The 25,751-nt window shown below is 38.5% G+C and overlaps 1 protein-coding gene across 1 annotated transcript; it reads right to left on the reverse strand.

Annotated features, from left to right (window-relative positions):
- Positions 1–162: 162 nt before the first annotated feature.
- On the reverse strand, positions 163–22,523 carry LOC145787124 (splicing factor 3B subunit 1-like). The gene is made up of 22 exons (XM_082598850.1): positions 22,279–22,523; positions 21,883–21,981; positions 21,498–21,677; positions 20,542–20,657; positions 19,655–20,306; positions 19,232–19,442; positions 18,609–18,799; positions 18,377–18,484; positions 17,591–17,793; positions 17,119–17,230; positions 16,707–16,829; positions 16,020–16,135; positions 15,556–15,709; positions 14,832–14,990; positions 14,294–14,386; positions 7,205–7,375; positions 6,053–6,272; positions 3,881–4,068; positions 3,064–3,309; positions 2,327–2,563; positions 1,388–1,483; positions 163–1,236 (listed from the first exon to the last, which is right to left on the reverse strand). Exons 1-22 carry the CDS (start codon positions 22,498–22,500, stop codon positions 1,102–1,104), a joined length of 4,032 nt encoding a protein of 1,343 aa, XP_082454976.1. The 5' UTR covers positions 22,501–22,523; the 3' UTR covers positions 163–1,101.
- Positions 22,524–25,751: the final 3,228 nt, after the last annotated feature.

Here is a 25,751-nt window from a genome sequence, read left to right on the forward strand (position 1 = left end):
AACTGATAGTTCATTTAAGGTTGACAGAATATCAATACATGTTAAAAAAGAAAGCGCATTCCATCGAAATCAAAAGCGCAATTTGCCAGAAAACGAATGCGTTTTACAATGATTGGTGTATTCACAAAAATTCTTCGGTTTTGGTTTCAAAAGTGACAACGATAGCAATTAATAACGACCTTGCCTTGACGTGGTGTGTGGTTTTACACAGGGAAACCGTAGAAACAAACCCTTTATCGTCCTGTTACTTTGACCAGATTAGCTGCGATTTCATGTGCGTTCGAATTCGAGGAACAAAAGTTTATGATAAGCACATTCAAGAAGTTTGATTAAAAAGACAACTTGTATTTCAGAAAATGTTCTGTCAAAACTAAATCCTGTCAGGCTTTAAAACTTATAAATTCGAATATCAACTTCAAGAAAACGCTTAACCACGTTAAGACCTTTCAAGCAGTCCCGTAGTGATTTCTATTTTGTACACATCGCCAAACTATTGAAATGATTATGGTAAAACGCAATAATGCCAACAGCGGCACTAAGCGATGTTTTTGTATGGAATACATTTCTTGTCAATTAGCATCTTATAAAATTAAACTCCAAAAATAAAAGAATTCCGAGCTAGAATAAGTCATGCCAGAGTTTTTTAAACCAAAAAAGTCAATCAAGGTGAGAAAACATAAGATGTCAAGTTTTCATAGTTGTAGCAACAGTCTTTCTAAATACTTCTGCTGCACTACGAAAAACTAATTTTTGTTTTTACTTCTGTAATTATTGTCCGGGAAACAAAATTTAGAATATTCACACTTTTAATATTTTTTTGGTGAGATTTTTTAATCAAGACTGTACAGCATCTCTAGTTAGATAGAATTGGAAGATATACATCGAATTTAGGCGTTCAGGACAAAGGAAGTTAGTTCATCAACAGGTATATGAGTCGCAACCACAAACTAATGCCACTGTCAGTGTCAGCAGTACATTAGTCGTTGAATGTTTTTAGAACTTCTAATGTTGATCCAAGTCTCTACCACTTCAAAGAAACGCACTGTACAAAAATGAAATGTTGTTCAAAGTTTTTTCGATTCCAAACTGAATGCCGTCGGTCTAGAGAACGTAATCCAACTCGTATCTGACGTATTGGTTCTTGTCGTCGTTGTAGACGCGAGGATACGCCGGGGTCAGGGAATCCTGGGCGCTGATGTACACGCCGTTGTACACCTTCCAATACACGTCTCGAACCTGGAAAATACGTAACAATGCGTCATCACATAAGCCAGTATCGCGTACACTGCAGCAGTGGCGAACTGAATCGCGGTAGGTAAAATAATATGTATTGAGACTTTATTTCTCGATTGCACAAATTGAAACCGAATTTTGGTACAACTCTTACTTTTCTGGCCGGGTGGAACAGGCCCTGCAGGCAGTATTGCATCAACCTGGTAGGTCCCAGTGATATGCGAATCCCATCCAGAGCTGACATGACAGCCTGCAAAAATATATTGCTGGTTAGTATTTTGAGGCAAAGAAGTCGCATAGCAACGATAGAAGGCTAATTTCGATCGTTCTAGAATAGCAAAATCAGACTACAAATTTTTTGTAATACATCTGCCGACTTAAGATCTTGATTAAGCGGACAAGGATGTCAATTTTCTTACTGTTGACAAGCGCTTCATAATGTTTTCAGACGTTTATTACAATTAGGAACAGTGGAATAACGGGACGACTCGCTTTACTGATTTTTCTTGCGATATGGACATCTGGAGGGTCACTGCAAAATTTAAAAATTGGCAGAACTGCAAAAAGTTTTGTTTGCTTTTACACAAATTCATTTTTAACAAATGAAATGCTATATTTTGCCTGAGGTTTAGGATGCTTGAACATCGACAGAGCCTTGCTACAGCAGTGTGAGGTTAACTACTGCTAGCACTGTAGCGTGAAAACTATTGCTGCATTATTATGCCTAGTATAGCATTACATAAGCATGATATCACATGTTTTCATACATCTATTTTGGCAATATACACTTTCTACACTCGTAGACAGGTCAAACACGCTGCACCTGGGTATGCGACATATGACGGTAGACCTCAAGCTGTAGTTGCACCAAATTTTGTCATAACACTATGACCCTCCAGTTGTCCACCTTCTTTTAGAGTGAGCAATCCCCTACTTCTACCATTCCTAATTACAATAATAACAGATCGACTTTAAAATGCACTGCGCATCCCAGCCAGCGACAGCTGCCATTTTACATCGTTTTAACGTCAAGAATTTTTAGGTTTCCGTAACGTCTAATTAACATTGACAAACGTAAGGTTCCCGACCATACCTGGATAACGTGGGGAGAGGTTTCAAAGACGTTCGGCCAGACGCAGTTGAGCAAGTGGTTCAGTGCGTCCTCGCACCCGAAGCCGTAAACTCCCAAAGACATGTGCGCTATAGCGGAAGACGCAATCTGTCTGTGCACGAGATCCCGTTCCATCAGAGCATCCTCGAGCAGAGGAACAACGGCGTAGATGTAATCTTTGCCCATCTCGCCGATGTATTCAAAGAGGAAGGACATGGCCTGCAGGTTGTGAATACTCTTGTGTTGAAAATACGTACTTAACTAGCAAAAACGTTCCTTTTCACATTGATTTAACGTCTGCAGACGTTTTTCAGTACATTTTTTATTTATTTTTAGACCTTATTTTAAAAGTTAAGCTTGGTATAGACTTCAGTGCAGTAAACTTTCAATTGGCGAAAAATAGCTTTGGAGTAGCCGCATTTATGCTGCATGGCTTCAGGCTACTTGTTACTTGAGTTAAAAGTGCATAGCATATTTATGAACCGAGCATGAATGGTAAAAAAAGTAATCCCAGAGTTCATAGAGTATCGTGTTGCCAATAGCCACCATTTAAATGCTTTTTCTCGGCAACGATTGTAGCAAGTTTTGTACTGACTGCCAGGAAGAAGGCTCCTTTATGCTTAAATACTTCTAGTTGAAGTTTAGTCGTTTTAGGATATGGTTTAAGTGTAGATCAAAAAATCGTAGGCTAAGTAAATAACAAAACTCAAATCTTTCACCTTCAGCACACCATTTTGAACGTTCAATTCCGGGACTCGGTACTCATTCATCAAAGCTGGCAGGACAGTGAAGGGGGAGCAGGTTTCCGCGACGATAGCGATGGCCACGGTGGTGCAGACTCTGTTCTGCCGCTCCTGAACCTTCAAGTTGTTGAGCAGGGTTGCCAAAACGTCGTGAGGACCGATGGCTTTGGCGATGTAACCAAACGTGTTCACTGCGGCACGACGGATCGACTTCTTGTGAGCCTGTTTTTGGTAAAAATTTTGAGAAAAAATTGATCGGCCACGTTAACACACGACAACCACGGTGACCTGTAATGCGAAAATCTAAGACAAAGGTGAGAGCCAAGAGGGGGGGGAGAAAGTGTGAGCGAGTGGATAGAGTTCATGATAACAATAATTTAGAACTATACTTTCTGAATAAAGGGAATGGTTCTACTTTAGCGCTTTTAAAAGCAAAGAGTGGTTCAGCACAAAATTGTGAAATAACAATTAAAAATTACTCATACGATTCATAACAATTTAGTTAGGAAATAACCACGAATTGAATATCAGTCCAGCAGAGCGAATTACATCAAATATAGTTATTACTTATTACTCTCAAAAACCTCTACAGCCTGTTTCACCTGAAAGGTGGGTCATTAGCAGGTCTTTAATCAAATAGAATCTATTTGAATAAGCACCTTCTCATGATCCCCTTTTTAGGGTGAAACAGGCTTGTAGAGGTTTTAGAGAGCAATAACTATATTTGATGGAATACCAGTTTTATATGGAAAATAACGTGGAAAAAAGCAACAGGATTGACTTTCCTTCTTACTTTCAAAAGCTCAAGAAGCTCGAAGCAGATCCTCATCCATTCCCTGGCGCTGACATACTCTGCTCCTCTGTCAGCGATCCTTCCCACTAGATCAATGCAGTTTTCCTGGACTTTTTCGTGACGATTCTTCAGAATGGGAGTGAGACGAGGAAGAAGATCTTTGATAGGAGGAGTCATCTTGTGCATTCCTGGAGGAAAAGACAAAAGATATTGGGAAACCAGAAATAAGTTGCTTTTGTCGTTGACCACGTTCTTTTCAACCCTTTTAATAATAGAGTAACCGATAATTTCTGGAAATGCCCGGTCAAGCATAACAGAGAACAATGAAAGAGACAAAGGCCCATTTTTAAAGTGACCACTGAAGCAAAAAAAAACAATAGAAGCACTAAAATTAAATGCAATAAATTAACCTAACTGAATTAGGTTTTGGAATGGACGAACCAACAGTGGATTATTCACCGATTAAGCAAATCTGCTGATTAAGCAACTTATTTCAAGGAATAATTATTCCGTATGCACTCACCCTAATCCAGTGATTAGAATAGCCGATTACTGACCAGATGAATTTTACGTAAATTTTCGATTATTTAATCAGATGGCTAGCTTAATCGGCAGCTTAAAAAATCCGCTGTTGATAAAAACAGAATAGGTAGCTTAGTAAAGTGACAGGTAACAGTAGTAAGTCTTAGCCATCGTACGAATTGAACCTTAAAGCAATGGTCTTGGTCAGGGGTGTGCAACGTGCGGCCCGCGGGCCAAATGTGGCCCGCGAAGAAAAATTATGTGGCCCGCGAAGATGTGCCAATTTTGAATTGTGTGCGGCCCGCGAAACATGTTTATACGGTAATTTAGTTTAGTCTGGTACGTTTGAACAATTCATTGTGGAGTGGAATATTGTAGATTTCGCACCTTCTGTTAACCATTTTAGAAGTCTCCCACCGGCCACCGCCAATCCATTGTATTTAATTTTCTATTCTGATGTCTCTGGATTTATTAATATTCAATTGAACACTGAGAATATGTCCTTATAATGTTTGTAATGTATTGTATTGAGTTTAAAGTTAACCGTTGTTATTGCGTTCATAAACGTAGTTGCACTGATGAGAATTTAATATTCGAAAACGCGTTCTGCAACACTGTTTTTACACTCTGTAATGCCAGATGCAGATTTATCTGTAGCTTTCCATCACGCATTGAAGCGGTGATCTGATCATGAAATTTTCTACGGTTCGAGAAAAAGTTTTCTCTGCCTATAAAACGTTGAATGGTAGTTTAATCAATTATTTTTAAAAATGTATGGTCACATAAAAGGCATTATGAACAAAGTACGACTTTGGAAAGCTCACATACAGACAGGACATCTTTTCCACTTTCCAACTTTGAGAGACTATGGAATGCATCCGGAGAAGAAAACTAAATTTGAAAAATTGTTGTATGAATTTTTGGCTCGTTTCAAGGACTTCAAATCTCATGAACATTTGTTTGGTATATTCTCTTCGCCATTCAACACGGACATTGACAAAGCACCAGCTGATATCCAACTTGAACTGATTGATCTTCAAGAGAAAAAGGATTTGAAAGCAAAGTATTTAAAAAAGAATCTTGGCGATTTTTACCGAAAACATTTCAACCAAGATGACTTTCCACATTTCAAAAATCCATGGCTTCAAAAATGGCACTTTTTGGCTCAACGTATTTGTGTGAACATTTTTTTCTAAAACAGGCGTCATGAAATCTCCCTATTGATCGGTTCTGACAGACCAACACTTGGAAAATGGACTTCGAATTGCGATCACTTCCATTAAAGTAAATTTGGAAAAGCCGTCAGGAAAAGAAGCCAGCTGCAAACTTCTCACTGAGCACGTTTAAAGACAGTGTGACAATAAATTTGAATAGCAGTTTTCTTCAGAAATTTATGCGTCCTAACTTATCATTTCTGGAAGGAGATAACCCCCAATATAAGAATAACATGAATAGCAAGAAAAACTACTCTTTTGTGCCTGCAACTACTAGAAATCATATGTTAAATAAACGTGCGGCCCGCGGTTTCACCCAATTATTTATATCTGGCCCTCCTGTAACAAAGGTTGCACACCCCTGGTCTTGGTGATTGACATGATGACACATTTTGCAGATTCATTGTGCTAAGAAATATCTTCAAACATATTTTACCAATAACATTAACAATGGACTTGAGTGCGCCGAGAATTGAACCCAGGACTTCAGGGTATTCTTCTCCAAGGTATTCGTACAAGACTACTCCGAGATGGCCCATCAACTTCTCCTCTTGACACGCCAACATCACCACGGAGATGCGAGAGATGAGATCAGCGGCCTGCTGCCGGACCTTCGCTGCTTTGTTGTTGAGCCTCCACAACACGGTACCACAGATCTGCATAAAAGCGAACAATTTATAGAAAGTTCGTTTTTATCGTAGAAGCGGAAACAGATTTCTGGCAATGAAAACCAGCAGACACCAAAAGAACACTTTTAAAGTAATCTGTAAAAGTAGTCAGAAGTACTGTGCAGTTTTTGTCTTTTTCTGTTTATATTTTTAGTTAACCATTGTATTTTTTCAGATGTAGTTAAGTTGTATGTATATTATTCCTGAAGAGGACATCTTGTGATGTCGAAAACGTTCGATACTTAATTTGTTGCGTAGCTTTATGTTTATGTAAATCTAATAAACTTGAAGATGTTAAACTTGATCACGTTGCTCGGCTTCGTATGCCTATGGTTCAACAAGACAAACTCTCTACCGAAGCTCTATAATCTGTAAAAAGTGTTTACTTTTTTGCAGCAGTTCAACCATTCAGCCATAATGTCCAACCATAAATCTATGAATTGAACTGCATTACAATTACAATAAGATAAATGTCGTGGATTTGAGTTTTTTTATGCAGATGACGCGTACAATGTCATGTCGTTGACGTGACTCTGAATACTGAACCGCTTTATTTATACAGAAACCAAAATGACAATGAACAGCACAGACGTGCTACTTTTACCATTGCAAGCAGTCGATGCAATACATGTTTAATAAGCGTTGTGTGTTTCATAATAAAGGTTGATATCCAGTAAGCGAAAGTCGAGTGCCCAAAGCCAACAAGGTATTTCCCCATCGGGCATCATTTGGTCGTTGACGTCACAACCAAGCAATATTGCGCAATTCCTCTTGCCTGTCACGTGATTGGTGACGAGAATACGAGTAAGTGCCGCTTTTTAACAAGGCAAAATACCAACCATCCATAAAAGAATATGTGGTAACATAAAATGTTTAAAGCAGCGATGGTAACAAAGCATAAAGCAATATCTGGAACGTACCTGCGGCAAATAGGCTTTCACGCGCTTTCCAAGCGTATTGACCACAGTACCGAATCCATTGAGCATCACAACGTCTTCTGTGGTTTGTTCCTGGAAGGCGTAGAGGATGCCGTCAATAAGCTGCTCCTCCAGCCTGTGATCAATCTCCGCCGCCCCCTGGTTGGCCAGGATCTGGGACACAAAATCATATGAACAAAGTATGCATTTCGAGCTAGTTCGCATCAAAATTCGATTCCCATGAACTGAGCGTCAGTTCAAATCGAACTATGTGAGTAGAACATTGCGTGTTGAAAGAATCACATAAAAATTCGTTTTTGAGCGGATGCTCGCCTACAATGACAGGCTTAGCAACCCTGTTGGGTATGCATTGCAATGAAGCTGGATCGTAGCTGCTTTGATCGTATAACCAGTTTGAATCAAAAAGACCATTTTCAACATGGCGTGTAAACAAAAATTAAAATAATAAAGAAAAATAACTTTGAAAACAAGTTTCTTGGAACCTATTTTTCAATTTCCATTAAATTTCAAACATCCGCAGTTATAAAACTGCTTCACTTTGGTCTACACTGTTAAAAATTTTCGTAATTTTACTGTCAAAAGAGCAGTAGAATATTACTATCTTGTTACAGTACTTGAAATTACTGGCCATTTTGTGGTATATTTACTAGACAAAGACGTTTTTTTACTCCAAATATAGTAGAATCACTGATTGAGCAGTTTTAAATTTTACTTCTTTTCGTAGTAGATGATTTCACTTCTTTTTTCGAAGTGAATTTACTGGTCTGTGAAAGTGTTTTGCATTTTACTGACAAAAATAGTAAAATTTCACTGACTTTTTATAGTTTTTTTTTAACTTGCATTGGCAGTAATTGTACTATAGGTACGGTAGGCTACATGGGCAGTAACATTTTATTAACACCGTTATTTTAGTCCGATTAGGCTACTATAGCCTACTCCTGTGCAGCAATATATTTAGCACTTCTACGAAACGTCAATCTTTTTTCCGGTCAACATATTTACGGTCACACCAGCACATTCTCGAAACAGTGGGATGCTACGTTATGTCATGCCTTTCTGTTTTGATATCTGATATAGGCTACCTTGGCCAGCAATATAGAGTTCGTGGGTTAATTGAAACAATCATGACTAGAAGGAAAGTTTGCTAGAGATCCGAACTCACGGGCTTCCAACAAAAATGTTTTAATTGTTTGTAATATTGGTTCCTTAAAAATGCACTGAAAGTACTAGAGAGTCGAACCGAACCCGAGTTTTATAGTCAAACGGTTCGACTCTCTGACTAAAACCCGAGAATTATTATCACTTATCAGTCGTCTCTTATCACTTATCACTCAAAGTGGTTTTATGCCTGGAAAGGGAACACGGGAAGGAATTTTCAATATGAGAACTATATGTGAACGTTACAACCGAATCAATAAAGATGTTTATACTTGCTTTACAGACTATGAAAAGGCCTTTGACCGAGTTAAACACGAAAAATTGATGCAATGTTTGGCTGATATAGGTTTAAATGGAAAAGATCTGCGACTGATAGCAAATCTATATTGGACGCAAAAGGCGTTTATTCAGATGGAAGATGGTCTATCTGGTGCAATGAACATAAAACGTGGAGTTCGCCAGGGATGTATACTATCTCCATGTCTATTCAACCTGTATACTGAAATGATTTTCAGACAGATTGATGGAATGGAGGGTATCAGCATAGGAGGTATGAACATATCCAACCTAAGGTATGCAGACGATACTGTTTTATTGGCGGAATCAACAGAAGCTCTCCAAACAATAATAGAAAAAGTGAACAATATTGGAAAGGAATATAACATGAAAATCAACATAAACAAGACGAAAACTATGATTATTACAAGAAAAGAAAATGTACCAAGTTTAAATATTACCATTGGCGGAATGCTGGTCGAACAAGTCAAAAGCTTTACCTATCTGGGACACACAATAACTGAAAATGGCAGATGCGATACAGAAATATTGAGACGAATAGAAATAGCAAGAAACAACTTCGTGAAAATGAAAAAGACATTAACAACACGCAAAATTAACATCAACACTCGAAAACGAATTGCGAAATGCTATATATGGACTACACTACTCTACAATGCAGAAACATGGACACTGTCATCACAAATGGTTAAACGACTTGAGGCATTTGAAATGTGGATTTATAGAAGAATGCTTAAAATTTCATGGAAGGATAAAATCACAAACAAAGATGTACTATCCAGAATACAAACCAACATGGAAATTCTACAAACAATTAAATCAAGAAAATTGAAATATTTTGGCCACATGATTCGCAATAATTCTATTCAAACACAACTACTAGAAGGAAAAATGAACGGCAAACGAAATAAGGGCAGACCACCAAGAATTTGGACTAATGATATTGAAGACTGGTCAGGACTTAACTACAAAACTGCAAAAGAAAAAGCTCAAAACAGAGAAACTTGGCGTCTCATTGCCTCCAACCCTCGACGAGAGGAAGGAACTTAATGATGATGATGATCAGTCGTCAGCCAATGGGCTGACGAATGTTATCCTGGTCCGCGCTCAATTTCCCGCCTTCCGCTCAGAATTTGCAGAGTCTGATTAGCGTTGCCAGATGGAGAAATAGGATAACAAATTTAAAAAAATTCTGGTGAAATTCAATTTTAGAGGCCTTTGATGCCAAATTTTTTGACTTTGGGACCAGAAAACTTTTTGGTGAAATCTAGTAAAGTTTTCCCCCAATCTATTTTTTTCAAGAAAGTTTTTTTAAACTTTTAAGCGAAAAATCCCCGCTCGTATAGAAAACGTTTTGCAAGAGGTTTGCGCATGCGTGACGGCAGTGTCTTATGTATTAAAAACTATTTGTATTTTTAGGCGAAATTGTTTTATTTAGGGTGTTTTACATATCTGGTGAAGTTGTATGCAATCTGGTGAAATTTTATTTACTTTTTGGTGCTAAGCATCTGGCAACACTGAGTCTGACAACTGAGCATGTGCAAGAATGCAAGCATCAAGCATGGTTGCAGGAATAGTGCAGTAACTTAGTTACAGCTGGTTTTGTTGCAGTCATAAGTTTCAGATAGACAGAGGAAGCGTGTCAATAGCAAAAGTAGCATCGTTAAACCTGTATCACTGAACAGGTAACAAGTTTAATCGTACAAATGGTATCTTTGCTGATTTTTTTTATGTTTACCATGGACAAATGAGAACAATAGCGTACCATTGAAATTAATTTATTTTGATGCTTTTAGTAAGTTAACTGCATTAAACTGCAACGAAATTACATAGTTAAGCAATATGCACTGAACAACAATGACTTAGATCAGGCAGGTCGGTCTGTCAGTCAATGCAGTGAGGCTCTGCCCCTCCCTACAATTTTCTAACCACTGCACCCCTGAGTCAATGTGAAGAACTACCTAACTCATCTTCCCAGTATACTAGGATTGTAGCCTACTGAACACACAATGTTGAAGTAGTCGAGCTCTGTTGTAGTAGCTTCTAGCATTCGGACTCTGGATTGGAAGATCCAGTGTTGGAATCGTACTATAAAAAGATTAGGCAGTGGCTATTTGACCGGCGCCGGTCTTTGAATCTGAAACACTATTTGACCGGTCATGACATCACTATACAGGCACTTTTTTCTCTTTCAAAGCAAAAGACGAGAAGCGCGTATATAAGTTCTAAATTCGACAAGTTTATTCAACTCGATACGTGGTGCGTGCGATACTGTACTTCGCCGGCTTCTATTCTAGAGGGAATGAGTTTGATACTACCCGGAAGCGTTCTTTTTTCTTTAACTAAATTTTGACCCGAAGTGCATTTTGTAGTTAATTTTTAATTTCAGTTGCCTACAGCCCAATTTCTTATGTCTTTTCAAATGTGAGTAATAAAGTTAGAGTTTTTTTAATTTGCTGGAATTTGAGAATTTTTCTGGGTAATTTTCCGTTTGTGGCCGTGCTAACTACTGATATATAGCCTACTACATAATTTTTCATTCAGGCACGTTTTAAACCTTTCAAGGTTTTGCCACCTTTTCCCGTTCATTAACGTGCTGGTAGGTCTATATCGATTTTTGTAGTTAGTATCTTTTTTGTCCCGGACGCGTTAATGACAAAAATAAAATGATTGATTGATGTGATCGTGTGTGCCGAACGAAGCATTACACTTTTGCTCTCAACAAGTTAGATATATACAATGCTTCTTTTAAAAAAATGGTAATAGTATGTAAATGTAATGCAACTCAAATTAAAAATTGACTACAAAATGCACTTTGAGTCAAAATTTAGTTAAAAAAAAAAGAATGCTTCCGGGTAGTATCGAACTCATTCCCTCTAGAATAGGAGTCGGCGAAGTATCGCACGCGCCACAGATCAAGTTGAATAAACTTGTCGAATTTAGAACTTATATACGCGCTTCTCGTCTTTTGCTTTGAAAGAGAAAAAAGTGCCTGTATAGTGATGTCATGACCGGTCAAATAGTGTTTCAGATTCTGCCAAAAGATTACTAGGCATGGCTGCTGCAACTGTCTTCAAAATGAGAAAGTATTAGGTAGCCTACACAGTTTTATAAAAACAAGCTGTGACCCTAGCTAGAGAGTATATCTGCCATATCTGGTGCTACACCTTGCCCATGAGTAGCCAGGGAGTAACGACATTTGAGATGCAACTCCATTTTACCTCACAGTGAAACCTCTGCCGTCAGTTGCAGTTTATAGGCCTAGTCAATGCCCAGGACTGTTAAAAAGTGAGAACTAAATAATTGAGTGGTTTATCCAGCTGTGGTGATAAAACTTGTGGTAGGCTGATCTTTCGTGTGTGACCAGCGTAAATAATTTGAGCAGCAGGTCCAGGGTGGTAAACGATAGACCCTCAGCCCTGGCCAAAGATCAAGAAGGAAAAATCCCCATTAGGCTACAGGAAGAGGACCAGTACTTATTACCGATATTATTCGTGACAACGTCTCATAATACATGTTTTAAACCAATTTAGGTTTTTTCATGCTTTTCTGAGCATGTGTTGTATTTCATTTCATTGAATAACTTGATACTTGGATATTATCCTTGTGCATTTATGATGTGCCGGGAGACAACTGGCGGCTGGGAGACAACTTGCCATCTCAGTGGGATTAGTGGAACTGATTACAACATATTTTAAAGAAGATTGCTCAGCGATTTATCAATGCTTTGAGGTAGCGTACATCTATTATTATTTACTTGCAAACACAGATTTTTTAATACCCAACCTTCCCATTCCCGGAAGAACATCCGACACATACTTTGCAAATTTATATATAGCTTATATATAACTTGTGTGATATGAACACCATGCTACTACTGCTAATAAATTCTATTTCATTGCCTTCTTAGCGATAAGAGTGCGGCTATATGAGTGTTTGACAATGTTTGTATTATTTTCAATATCTTAAAAATGTTGAATTCAATTTGTAGGATTCAGCTATCTCCCAGTTTGAGGAAACTCGTGTACCAGCATCCAATAATTGTGTGTTTTGGTAAGTTGTGAATGAGCGTTTGTACAATTTTGACTGATGTACAAGTGAACTTTTGAATTGCTCACCTAATATGAAGTTGGTAAATGTAAATATGCACTAATTTCAGTCTTCGTAGTTTCATTTGTGCCTCATTGCATCTGCAGGGCCCACTCTTGCCAGTGCAGTGAAGTTTCTTGTATTCATCGAAGGCAACCTTGCAATGGAAACCAAGTCGTTTTTTTGTAGCGCTGGCTTACTTCTGCTCATATTACGTCTTTGCAATGTCATATCCAGATAGTGCAGCTGCAAGTCTGGAGTTTATACAGAGGTATGTAAACCTGCAATGTGTTTAATTGTTTATGTATGAGCTAAGGAATAACAATAATGGAACTCCCTCCTTCACAAAGTCATTCATACCAGTGACAAGCTGGTCTGGAGTGGGATTCAAATCCACGAAGTTCTTGACAGTGTCTCTCTACTGCAGCTACGAAGAACTGCACCCATTACCGGAGGGATTGCGTCTTAGGCCACTCGGCCATCCAGACTGATTATTAGAGGTGTTAAACTGTTAATACTAGTTATGTACGCAAGTTCCAACCCACAACTCCAGAGGATGACGATTATTCTAAGGTTTGTGGAAGTGACAACGCATTCTGATCAATTTGAAGGTTTCACTACACGATGGTATTGTGGTGTAGTTACAAACATTGCTAAATATCACGGTCAAATTTGAAAAGATCCACTGATATAACTTGTGTTGTTTCCTCAGATACTTTGCTCGCATTGGGGTCATCCGTCATGACAAGAAAAAGTGGGATGTGCCCCCTAAAGTACTCCGACTGTGCAACGAGGTCATGCTTCGGCAGGGATGTTTGTTATGAAGATTGAAGCAAGTCAAGAAATTCACTGTTCAGTCGCTACTGCTTCATGCTTCGCCGAAATATAGCCTCGGCTGAACTCTGCAGTTAAAAAAGCGAATTCACGTGTTCGTGAAACATCAAACAAATAGCTATACTTGTAACATCTTGAGAAATATATTGTGAAACATTGTCGCCAGTGAGGTCTGCTGTACACAATAAATTTATATCTGCAAATGCACGTGTGTAATATTTACTTGTAGAGAAAGTCATTTTACTCTCATAATGCCGTTTGTCACAAAAACTATTCGGGAAGTTATTTTGCTGCCTGTCCAGAGCAGTAATTTTACTGATCAGAAACATTTAAAAAATGACTATCCGGAGCAGTAATTCTACTGATCAGAAACATTTAAAAAATGACTATCCAGACCAGTAATTTTACTGATCAGAAACATTTAAAAAATGACTATCCAGAGCAGTAATTTTACTGATCAGAAACATTTAAAAAATGACTATCCAGAGCAGTATTTTTACTGATCAGAAACATTAAAAATATGACTGTCAACGGAAGTAAAAATACTTCCATTACAGTAAATAAAATTACTACTTAGGAAGTTATTTTGCTGCCTGTCCAAAGGACAGTAAAATTTTTTAACAGTGTAGACGTAGAATCAATGTAGAAAAAAGCAATCTTGCTAGTTGGGAGAGAGGCACACGCCAAACGCACCTTGTCAATCGTTTCCATCACCATCTTCCTGTACTGTTCGTTCTCGTCCTTGAGGTCGTCAACCACTCGCGTGATGATCTCCGCTGCGCCAACCTTGAAAGTCATTGCGCGATGTTACATTAATTCAACTACAAACGGCGTTAGATAGATGTAATTACGAGTTGATGACCCAGGATGAAAAAGCAATGAATAATGACAACTTGTCTTACAAGAGAGTGTCAGGCGAAGTCAGAGACAACGTTTAAATAAAGACACCTTTGACATATATTATTATATAAGGAAACGACACTTGTCTCACATTTTTGCGATATGGAAGTACGCTAGCTTGCTATCCTCGGAATCGGTGCCTTCTTGTTGCTTGTGAAATAAGCTTTGATAATTATCACCGGTGGTAGTAGAATGCATTAGAAGTCAGTAATTACGGAGTACAACAAATACTTTTTACTATTTGAATGGCGTTTTGCGCCTTACAACCACAGGATGTAGTTTTCTATTCGTGTTCAAACTGGTGATGACGATTTGAAAGAATCGAACTAACCTTGTTTGCAATCTCGACAGTCGTGTCCACGAGTTGCCTGTAGTTCCTGCGGTCTACCGCCATCCTGTGCTGCCAGAAATGCTTGAAAAATGGAGGAAGAATCTCCTTCTTGATGTATGGAGACTCCACACCATCAGTAGCGCAGCACTGCTTCACGACCTGTTCAATTCACTACTTGGTTAGTAAGGTATTGTTTGTCCTATCCAGGCTTACGCCCTGTGGTTGAAGATTTAGATTAAGTGGACGGGAAGGCAAGGAAGTCAATCTTCCTGTCCACCTTCTGGCATACCTTTAAGTGTCCTGTCAAAGACACAGTCAAATACTCTTGAGAGATGACGAGCCGGGGCACTTTTGAGTGCCTTACTGCTCGGCTATGCAGTGAGACATTAATCAATGGCTTTCTCAAGTGAATATTTTTTCGAGCGGTCATTATCCTTTGTAGTTTGTAGGCCAATCCTCAGACTAAAATAGTAAACGCCTGCTGCACCGTCCAATGCAACATCTCATAAGTGCACAAAATATGTTAGTTTATTGGAGGATTTTCGGTCTTTTTATTTCCGCCAACAGTTTTCTTTCCATTAACGCTTTTGTGGCATGCATTTTAAAGGGTACGATGTACTGTTGTCTAGGATTTCGTACTGCTTTCAGTACTTGCAACATTTTCATGCGAGACTAACAATAACATAACAAGAGAGGAAATCGAAACATTAACGCAGCATCTCACCTTCAGCACGATCTTCTTCATCTCTTCGTCAGGAGACTGAAACTCTCGAATCAGAATCAACATCACTTCCCTAGTGTAGTAGTTCGCGTACTCGGCGTCCATGAGAGGGATCAAGTAGCCGATGGCTTTCAGAAAAGCGGCCAGACCTTTACCTCTGTGCACAGCAGTATCGGTTTTAGAACTTACAAATTGCAGTCGAAAAATCTTTTTTAAAGCCTTGTATATTGTAAATTGTACAACGAGGTTGGAGAATGGAGATATCATTTGGTCATTTGTCTCCAGTGTACGCTGCGCGAATTTACACGCACAAACAAAACTTTTCCATTTTAAATTGCTTCAGCGACGCCCATTAAGATATTGTCGTCATATGGCCCTTTGTACAAGATACTGTTGTTGACAATTACACTAAGCCGTCACGATGAGCTGAGAGGACATTTCACGGTTTCTAGAAGCTTCCATCATACCTGTGAGTCCTGATACCTTTCCATAGAGGCTTCAACACGCTATCGAAGGACTCGATGCCGTAAGGAGTTGCTGCTTCAGCCAAAGCAGCCAACGCAAGAGCAGTAATGGTTCGGACCTGGCAACACAGAATCAGGTATTGATTATCTTGTGATTATCAATGAATCTATACTGCCCAGACAGCAAGATCCGTTATTTTTACATTGATTCAATTCAACGTCTGCAGACGTTGAATCAATGTAAAGATGACGAATTTTGCTGTCTGGGTGGAACACAATTCTAGTAAAGACACGGACTTCTAAACCATTCAGTGCAAAGATAATAATAATAATGTGTGTTTTCACACATCGCTGTATCCCATTTCAGACAAACGTTGCTCCTCAGCGCTTTAAAAAGCAGACAGTGGCAGTGGAGCCGTACAGAAGCGCGGCCAAGTACATTAAACCCTGAATCCACTCCTTTACTGAGTTCCACGCGGGAATATGATCCAGTGCCACCTTTAAAGTATGTGGTACGACCCAACAGGATGTCGATCCCATGCCTACCAATTCAGAGGCTGACACTCTAATGACTACGCCATCGAGATCACCAAATTTCCAAATGAATCTGTATTGGCATTATTAAATTAACAACTGCAAATATAGAAGGTTTATTTTAAATATTTTGCTTCAATTGTTTAAGGAGCTCACTTTTTGTTGCTCATCTTCCAAGCCAGCCTCGATTGTTTCAACGAGATTCTTCAAATGAGGAAGTATAGCGCACCCCATGAGGATGGCGATTTGCTGGGTAATCTTAATACCAGTATGGCGGGCCTGGAATAATTGCAAAAATAGTTATTTGATATTTCTACATAGCAGTTGAAAGATCACAACGAAATCAACTGCTGAATACAAAGCGCTGAACAAAAAAGTAACTTTTAGTTTTAACGTTTTTACTATCCGCGTGATTGTGATTGTACGAATCACGTGAATGTATGAATCCCATGAATGTATGAATCACATGAATGTATGAAATTTGATTGCTCGAATCATGTTGTGAAGCTTAAGATCAACAAAGATCGTGAAAATGTTGCAGCAGATAACCAAGACAGCCAGCACAAACCTGCCACGACTTCTTGCTCCTACAGACAGCTTTCAAGAAGGGGAGAAGCGATGGTATCCCGAGAGCTGACGCGACCACAGCGAAAGCACGGGCAGTCGTGTTTCGAACGTATCTGCAAAACATTATAGATTCAGAATCTCTTTTTTTTTCGATACAGCATCGAATAATTTACGAATGCATGCAAACAAACAATACCTCAATTTTTACAAGCTTTTATTATCAACATCTAAGCATATATCGTTCAATTAATATAAAAGAGTTAATTTTAAACAATTTTTTTGAAATTTGTTGACTACACAAATGAGAGCTAATCCGGTGATTAAATGCTGTATCTCGAGAAAAGAAGGCTCCGTTAATTTTATTATTTATTCTGTAAAACAAATCGTTATTATTGCAGGTGAAATACAGTAACATTATGTCTTACACATACGAGTCAGCTTTGTCATGACAGCTAATACTCTGCAGAACTTACTCGTCCATGTTGTCAATGTCAGGTCTCATCACTGATATCATTGTGGCAAGACCGGCAGCTTTCGCCAAATTCGAGATAATTTCTCGTCCTTCTACTCTCGCGTAGTAATCCTCATCAATAAGAAGAGGTTCGATAACAACAAGGATCTTGTGGACATAAGGCCGCACCAAGTCATCTAGCTTGTACAGGATACGATCGATGACCTGCGCGTCAAGGGTAAAGGCAATTTAGAAGATTTTGTTTCGTAGAAAATACTCAATCGCACATACGGTACAACACAACACGGACCTTGATGGTCAGGGAAATCAAACTTTACAACATTAAGCCGACAGCTTTGTTTCTATCATCATCATGATTATGTTGCTTCCTCGTATTGTCCATTTGGATATGTTTGTTGTCTAAATCATTCTTGGTCTGCCTTTAATTCTTTTACCATTTGTCTTCTTTTTTATTAATGATCGTGGTAATGTGCGTCAGAAATATTTCAATTTTCTTGATTTGACTATTTGTAAATTTGTAGGCTATAATACTTTATCGTTAACACTGTATCTATAAGCGAGTATAAAATAGAAATCTTTGTTTTTAAATGAAACGATCTCTTAGAATGACAGAGAAAAGCCAAAATATTCACTGCGTTAGGTTTTTTTTTATTCAACATGCTTAAGTTATGACTTGCTTTAGCCGGTACTGCATTTCGTCTACATTACTTTTATTCATAGACTGGCAAACTATTGTTTTTGCTCACCAATCCAAATTTTAAACTTGAGTGAAGCAACCGAAACTAACCTTGACAAGCAAGTGACGCTCCTGATCCTCCAGAGTGGGTGACATAAGCAAGGGGAGGATTTGATTGAACAAAGGTCCTGCCCCAAATTCACGAGCCTTATCAGTAACCTGGAAAAGAAAATATTTTGTATCAAAAAAAGTTAAAAATCACAAAGTGAAATCAATAAATAAAATCTCTGTCAGGCAAAGTTGCCTTTCACTGCCTGGGTTAAAATAAAAATCTTTCTTGAACCTGTCTGAGTGCACTTTTTCGCATGGGAGGTGTTCCGTTCTTTATCTTAAGAAGGAGCTTCATTATTTTTCGTTCTTTTTGCTCTTCTGGAGAGAGTGTCTCTTCATCTACTTCCACTAATAGCTTGTCAAAATACTGAATATCATCCGGTTTGAGAAACGGAAGATTTCCAGTCGGTTGGTCCGTAATGCCTGAAAAAAATAGGGTGTCAACAGCAATTCTGCAGTTGATGATACGAATGCAATTGAAATTCAACCTAGTAATATTGCAGTCACACGCGAGATAGCGAATTAAATCACTTTACTTCAAGTTGATAAAACAATACATCGACAACAACAAAACAAACTAGAAGCAAAAAAACGTGAGCTTGTGGGTGTTGTTGTGAAGTTAAAATAAATAACATCCTGTTAATGGAGAAAGCATCAATGGTTCAATTTATCAAATCTTGTCAGGTTTAACAAAACGCCAGTAGCTAAGTTTTAAATAATAATTTGGAGTCTGTCTTTCTTACATTGGTCTGCATACGTTGAATCAATGTAAAAAGAACAGAATTGGTGCGATGGGAGCAAGGTTTTTAAGTTTCAACTAAACAAAATCCTTCTCAATGAAACAAAGCAACAAACTTTTCATCGATTTGTCTTCAACTTGGATGTGGAATCCTGTGCTTCCTCCCATGGGAGTAGGAGTGGCGGTTATCTTCCGAGCAGGAGTGCGGATCGGCATGTAACTAGATGGAGGAGGAAGCACTTTGTATCCTTCAGGAAACATAGTGTCAAGTTCATCATCAGTCAGAGGACGATTTCTCTCATCGATCTCACGTTCCCACCTCCAAGCCTGGCAAAGAATTCAATACAAGAATTGTAGATGTTATCGCTCATATGATAACGTATGACGTCATGATCGCTCATATGATAACATACGATGACATGATCGCTCATATGATAACATATGATGACATGATCATATGATAACACTACACGTCATTTGACAAAACACTTAAGGTAATATCTTACTAAACAACATATCTACAAACAGGTTAAACATACCTGCAGTTGCTCAGGAGTCATAGACATCATTTGACCAGGGGAGGGAGTAGCCATGCCCATGGCTTTCATACCGATAGGGGTGACACCAGAAGGAGTAAACATCGATGGTGTGCCCCCAGGGGTTGAAATGCCTGTTTTTGGAGTAAACGCACTTGGAGTTCCTCCAGGTGTAAATACTGGTGTTGCTGACGGTGTCTGGTTTCCTGGAGTTGCCGCTGCTGGGGTCAAATCCCATCTAGACTTCCGCTTACTCGCTCCAGGAGTATCCCGAATGCTATCTTCTCCTCTGTCTTGGCGACCGGGTGTTTCTGCCCAACCCATGGACCGACCAGGGGTTTCTCTCTCTGTTTTTGGGGTTTCATCCCATCGATTCTTTCTTGCGCTCGGGGTTCCACCAGGGGTTGCACCCACAGCAGGGGTACCTCTACCAGGGGTGACAGCTCCAGGAGTCATGTGACCAGGGGTTTCAGCCCAAGCCCTTGTACTTGGTCCAGGAGTTACAATAGCACCGGGGGTTTCATTGCCTTTCACTCTTCCAGGTGTTTCCTCCCATCTCTGTGCACTAGGAGTATGTGATGGAGTATCTGCTTGGTCCCACGTCATCCGCTTCTTTGGTGCAGATGGGGTAGCATTGGTTGGAGTGGCATCCCATCTACAAAAAAAGTACCAAAAACTCTTATAAATTATAAAAAGCCAATGTCAAAAACGTAAGCCAAGAAATGACACAAATCATAGATGAGGACCCCATTAATTTCAGCTGAACTATTGGTATGTTTTGTCATTCAATGGCTTGTTTCAAATCAGTTAGTGATTACCTTTGAACGTTCAACCAATTAATACATGTACGGTGCAGTACAGACTACAAAAAAGCTCCAAAAGAAACAAACCTTCGTTTCTTTGCTGGTTGAGCAGCAGTAGTTGCAGTTGAATGTGATTGCAATTCTCCTGCCTTCATTTTTTCTGATATTCTATTTCGTATTTCCCGTTCTTCCTTACTCAACGACTGGTAAAAAACATAAAATTACCTTAGACTTGAACATGGTGGGTAACATAATTGGTGCAGACCAATGGAGCGTGACCAATTTTTGGGAGTTCACTTTTACAGTAAACCTCAAGCATATAGTTTACTTGTATTTAAAAACACAAGAAAACAACAAACAACAAAGCTAACTTCGTTGAATAGCACCAAGGACTTTTTTAAATACAAGTAGACTCAAGTTTTCTGAAAAAATTGAACATCCAAAAAATGGCCATTCTACGCTACTGGACTGCAAACCACAGAAAGGCTGGCTTTGAATGTAGAGAACTGACAGTAGTTGCAATGTGGCCATTGTTTCAGCCAATGATTGTCATGTAACTTAACAGAACTTAGGACTGGAAAATGTTTTGGTTTGGCAAATAAAATTTAGGTGAAATACATCAGAAAAGCAATTTTTACTCTTTCTTGGACACATTTTCATTTTGACGCACAAGAATATAATGTCTGACGATTTCTCTACATTTTTTTTAAGTTAAACGTTGCAGAAACCCAATCATAACAAAAGTTTAAAAAAGCGATCACATTCGCAAGCAGCAGTTCAATAAAAGCTAAAGTTAAATGAGAAAAATCATCTCCATTCAAACTTAGCAATGTTCAATTAAAAGTGCTTTTATTATTACTTTATTCTGACGTTAGATCCTGAAGATGAAAACCTGCAGCTTCGAGCTATGTGCAACTTTCTACTCGCAATTTTCAAGTTTTTACCACCAATCAACTCTTCTTGTCTTTTAGTAAAAAATGCATATTCAGAGAAAAGACATTACTGAAATGATGGTTGACCAATAAAAAAAATGTGACACAAACCTGATGTTTCATAATGTCGCGATACTGAGCTAACTTTGGATCTGGAGTCTTTCCTCCATCAGCAAATGGATCGCTTCTTTCGGGTGAGATAGCACGACGAATACGCTGCTGTCGATATTGGTCTTCCCTTGAAAGAATGGTTTGTGCCCTTGTCTCAGCAAAAGGATCAATGTCCTTACCCTGAAAAACATTAGACAACATTTACTTAACGTCTGTAATGCAAACGATAATAATACAGTTCAAAAGCATGAAATTAAACTGGCAGACCTTGAATGCTGTAGCAGAAACATGACCACAACTGACTTAGACAAGTAGACATGATCCAAAACAATAACACCTTTCCATCAGTAACATCAACAAAATAAAACGTCATTACTCGTATTACCTGTGGAATGTCATTCAACAAAGCTGCGGGTGCATTGTAAGTCTGCCGCTTTCCAAGTAACGCTGAAGAGTCGTTAACAACTTCATCATCTTCATCTTCCTGAAAACAGAAGACGCAAACTTTATGAGTGCCAGTAGGGTGCAGTTGTCAACACACAAAAAACTCCTATGTAATGTATTCTGGCTAAAATAAATTTGCTGTATTTCCAAATAAACTGGTAGTGGTATGATGCATTTCAAACTCAATACAAAACGTCACAGGCATCGTATGAAGGCATATACTTTCTTGAAAATAACTAATACAAAGTGTATGAGAATTTTCTTGGATATCATATGGTACAGTTTAACTAAACTGTAGGTAAATTTAAAAATATGTATGTATAATACTGTACGGTACCTGTTCATTTGGTGCAATTGATGTTACATATCCTGCAAACTTGCTTTTTGACCCGCCATAAATCTCTTGATCATAAAATCCCCCTTCTCCGAGTTTCACTCTTCCACGTGGCTCTCCTTCTGTGTCGTTTTCTTCCTCTTCTTCTGGTGGTTCAGATTCAAGGAGAGCTTTTTTCTTTTGAATAGCTTCAATCTCAGAAACATAATCTTCTCTTGAAGTCATTATGAAAGCCCTTTAAAAGGCTTACTCCTAAACAATTTTCATAAACAAAAAGGTATGTTTATTAGTATCAGCAATCTTGCGAAAAGATCGGTAATAAACTCAGTGGCTAGCCTGGCTATAGATACCAAAAACGAAAACCATGTTCAACATACATCACATTTAATTAGCTGTTACTTGGATGCTAGTTTTTTTTTTTGCTGAGAGTTTTCGGTCATTTGTCCGAAATGACTTGAAAAATTCAGCCATTTTTTATTTATTTCGGTCATTTTTAGTCATTTTTGGTCATATTTAGTCAATTGACTATATTTTTTCGGACATTTTGACCGAATTGACCATATTTTTTTCGGACATTTTGCTAAAAAATCAGTCAATGACCGATAGATGACCGAAAAAAAAACCAGCTTGGTTGGCCTTCACTAATCACTAGTTGTTCTAAGTTGTCGATTTTAGACTTGCTTGTGCTTTCCAACAATATCAAATATGCTAAAATTGAACAAGAAATGAACAAGGGAGAGACAATTTAGTGCAAATGCTATTTATCATCGCGATTTCCAGTACGGTACATTTCACCCTGTATCTGCTCCATTATAATGGTCGATTCCAACATCTGACATATGATTAGAGATGTACCGATATATCGGTATCGGTGATATCGGCCATTTTTTTAGTATCGGTATCGGTAAAATTTGGCCGATACTGTGGCCGATACTAAACATGTAAAAAAAGGCGTTTGCTGGGGATTTTCTGCAGAAGCAAAGATATTATATAGATTTTTTAAAGTAGTAACTAACATCACATTGATGTAGAAAAATAACAACCTGTTCAAGTAGGCGCAAAATAATAGCAATGGGACTACGAATCCTCACTAAACAAATCAATAAATGGTCTTGTTGACCAATGGGTGTCACTATAGCCAAAGTCACTATAGGCGAATTCTACTGTATTATGACTTACTTTTCAACCACAAATCAAAAACCCTACTAAAATTTGGCAAGACGCACGAGATCGATCAAACTGGAACATCATTGTACATCGAGGGCTGTATCAGCCATGATACCTACAGAGAGACTATTATGACACAACAATGCGGTTGAGATTGGATTCTTGAATCTTTAATAAATTATGCCAATTGAAAGCTTTTTTAATAGTTTTTTGCAAATAAGGTAAAGCTTAGCATTTGATATAATTCCTTGCAAATACCAAAATTGTTTCTTTTTGTAACACCAAAGTATCGGCCAAAATATCGGTATCAGTATCGGTATCGGCCTAAAAAAGTGATATCGGTATCGGGATCGGTATCGGCCAAAATATTGGTATCGGTACATCTCTACATATGATGTCATTTTTTGTTTGACGCACAGGGTGACTTGTTTTTCTATTTTATAGAATTTTTTATTTTAAAGATTTAACTATTTTCTCTTCACTCAGATTTGCAACCTTTCTTCACAAACAAGGTGAAGAAACAAGTAAAACAAAGCTGTGTTAATATGAAGGATAAAACTGACGTATTGATTTCAATGCACATGTAAAGTCTGGTTCAGGGTTAGTGGTCAACAAAAAAAAAACATCACGTACGGTATGTGAGAGTCGCTCAGTTTTTATCTCAACCATTAAGTTCATAACCGAGAACATCTGCTCCCACAAATAAGTTGAGCCTGACAAGCTCAACATTTTCTCCGCAAAGCGTATGCCTTTTTGGAATTTTATTTAAACCAAAGACTAGCAAAAAAGCACAAGGGAAAAATGTTGTTGTGGACTTTGGCACTCGGCATTGCAGTGAAGCTCAATTAGTTGCAGGTGAGCTGGAGCCTCATCACTCATCAGTCATCAGGGTTCACACAGAAAGAAGTAAATAACAATAAGTCCTTTTCAATTGTGGCAAAATCTCTCTAGCGGTTGTTGAATGTGCAAGCAAGGAAATGAATGCTCGCTGATCACTTATTGCTATATTCTTCCGGACAATAATAGCTGATTTAGCAATTATGATGCAATAATGACGTTTCTTGTCAGCTTCTCTTGTCTGTGAGAGAATACTGTCTTTAAGTAATTTTTTTTAATGCAAGTTGAAGTGGTATGGTTTTTGTGTGTCTGCAAGCCAAAACTAACACATAGTGAAACAACAGTTACGAGCCATACAAAAACGTATCGTGGACCCTCTAAAATAAATCATTTCTTCTGACTCCTCCCTCCCAATTTGATCTAAGCTTCAAAAACAAGATTGGGCAACGTCACTGAACTGCCTAAGAACTGGAATCGATCATTTTAATTCTTGCTTAACACATTGGGGCAGTAAGGTCTAATGTTACTTGCTAGTATAGTGTAAAGGTCAGACTGTTAACCACATTATCTTTGGAGGCTCATCTATTCCTTTCACAATGAAATAACTGATCCTTGCACTGTTTGCACACTTGACAAATTAACAAGACATTGGCCCTAGATCCTTTTATTCTGCAGACCACAATATTATTGCTTATGACAAGTGACAACTAGTGACCAATATTTTGTGATTTAACAGTGTTGTAATAGAGTAGCAGTGGCGTATAGTCACCATTGTTTGGGTATTCACTTTTTTTAGCAGGCTTAAACACACACTAGGCCGACACACACACTAGGCCGCAGCCCTGGAGCCTTTCACACAGTTTGGTCCTGGGAAAACATATTCCCTTCCACATTGGCGTTGGAGACATTCAGCACTTCCTTGACACATGAGATGGTACAGTTTTTGCTCCAGCTCTCCACTCAGGCAAATCTCCTCCCACTTTGATTTAACCTCATAGTCTTGGAGTAGAGTCAACTGGTCTTTTAAAAGCTGCTCATGCAATGGCTTTAACAGAGATTTTAGCTACACTGCATCCAACTTTTCCACACAATTCACTAGAGGGAATGTAAGGTGTAGTCCAAAGTAAGCAAGCATTCTCAATTCAGTGATGAAAACATCACACTGTATGTAAATACGATATGCTTGCGCCAAAATGTTGTTTGCTGGTGTTTCATCCAAAAGCTTTTCAAACAAAGACAATGCTTGAAGTAATCCTGCAGCACAAGAACCAAGCTTGCAAAACCTTTATTCAAAGTATAAGACCACTTTCTTCTGTTGATCATTGTGGACATAGGCGCCGAGTTTTCAAAATAGCTGGGCGGGCGAACACATACTGTCACGTCATAAAGGTTATTTTGTGCGTTTTTCAAAAGGGCGATTTTGCTAGGTTGTTGGGCTAGCCTAGTTTTACATTTAAGTCTATGTCTCCTCT

Source organism: Aplidium turbinatum, chromosome 18 (assembly GCF_918807975.1).
Source record: "Aplidium turbinatum chromosome 18, kaAplTurb1.1, whole genome shotgun sequence".
Classification (NCBI taxonomy): domain Eukaryota; kingdom Metazoa; phylum Chordata; class Ascidiacea; order Aplousobranchia; family Polyclinidae; genus Aplidium; species Aplidium turbinatum.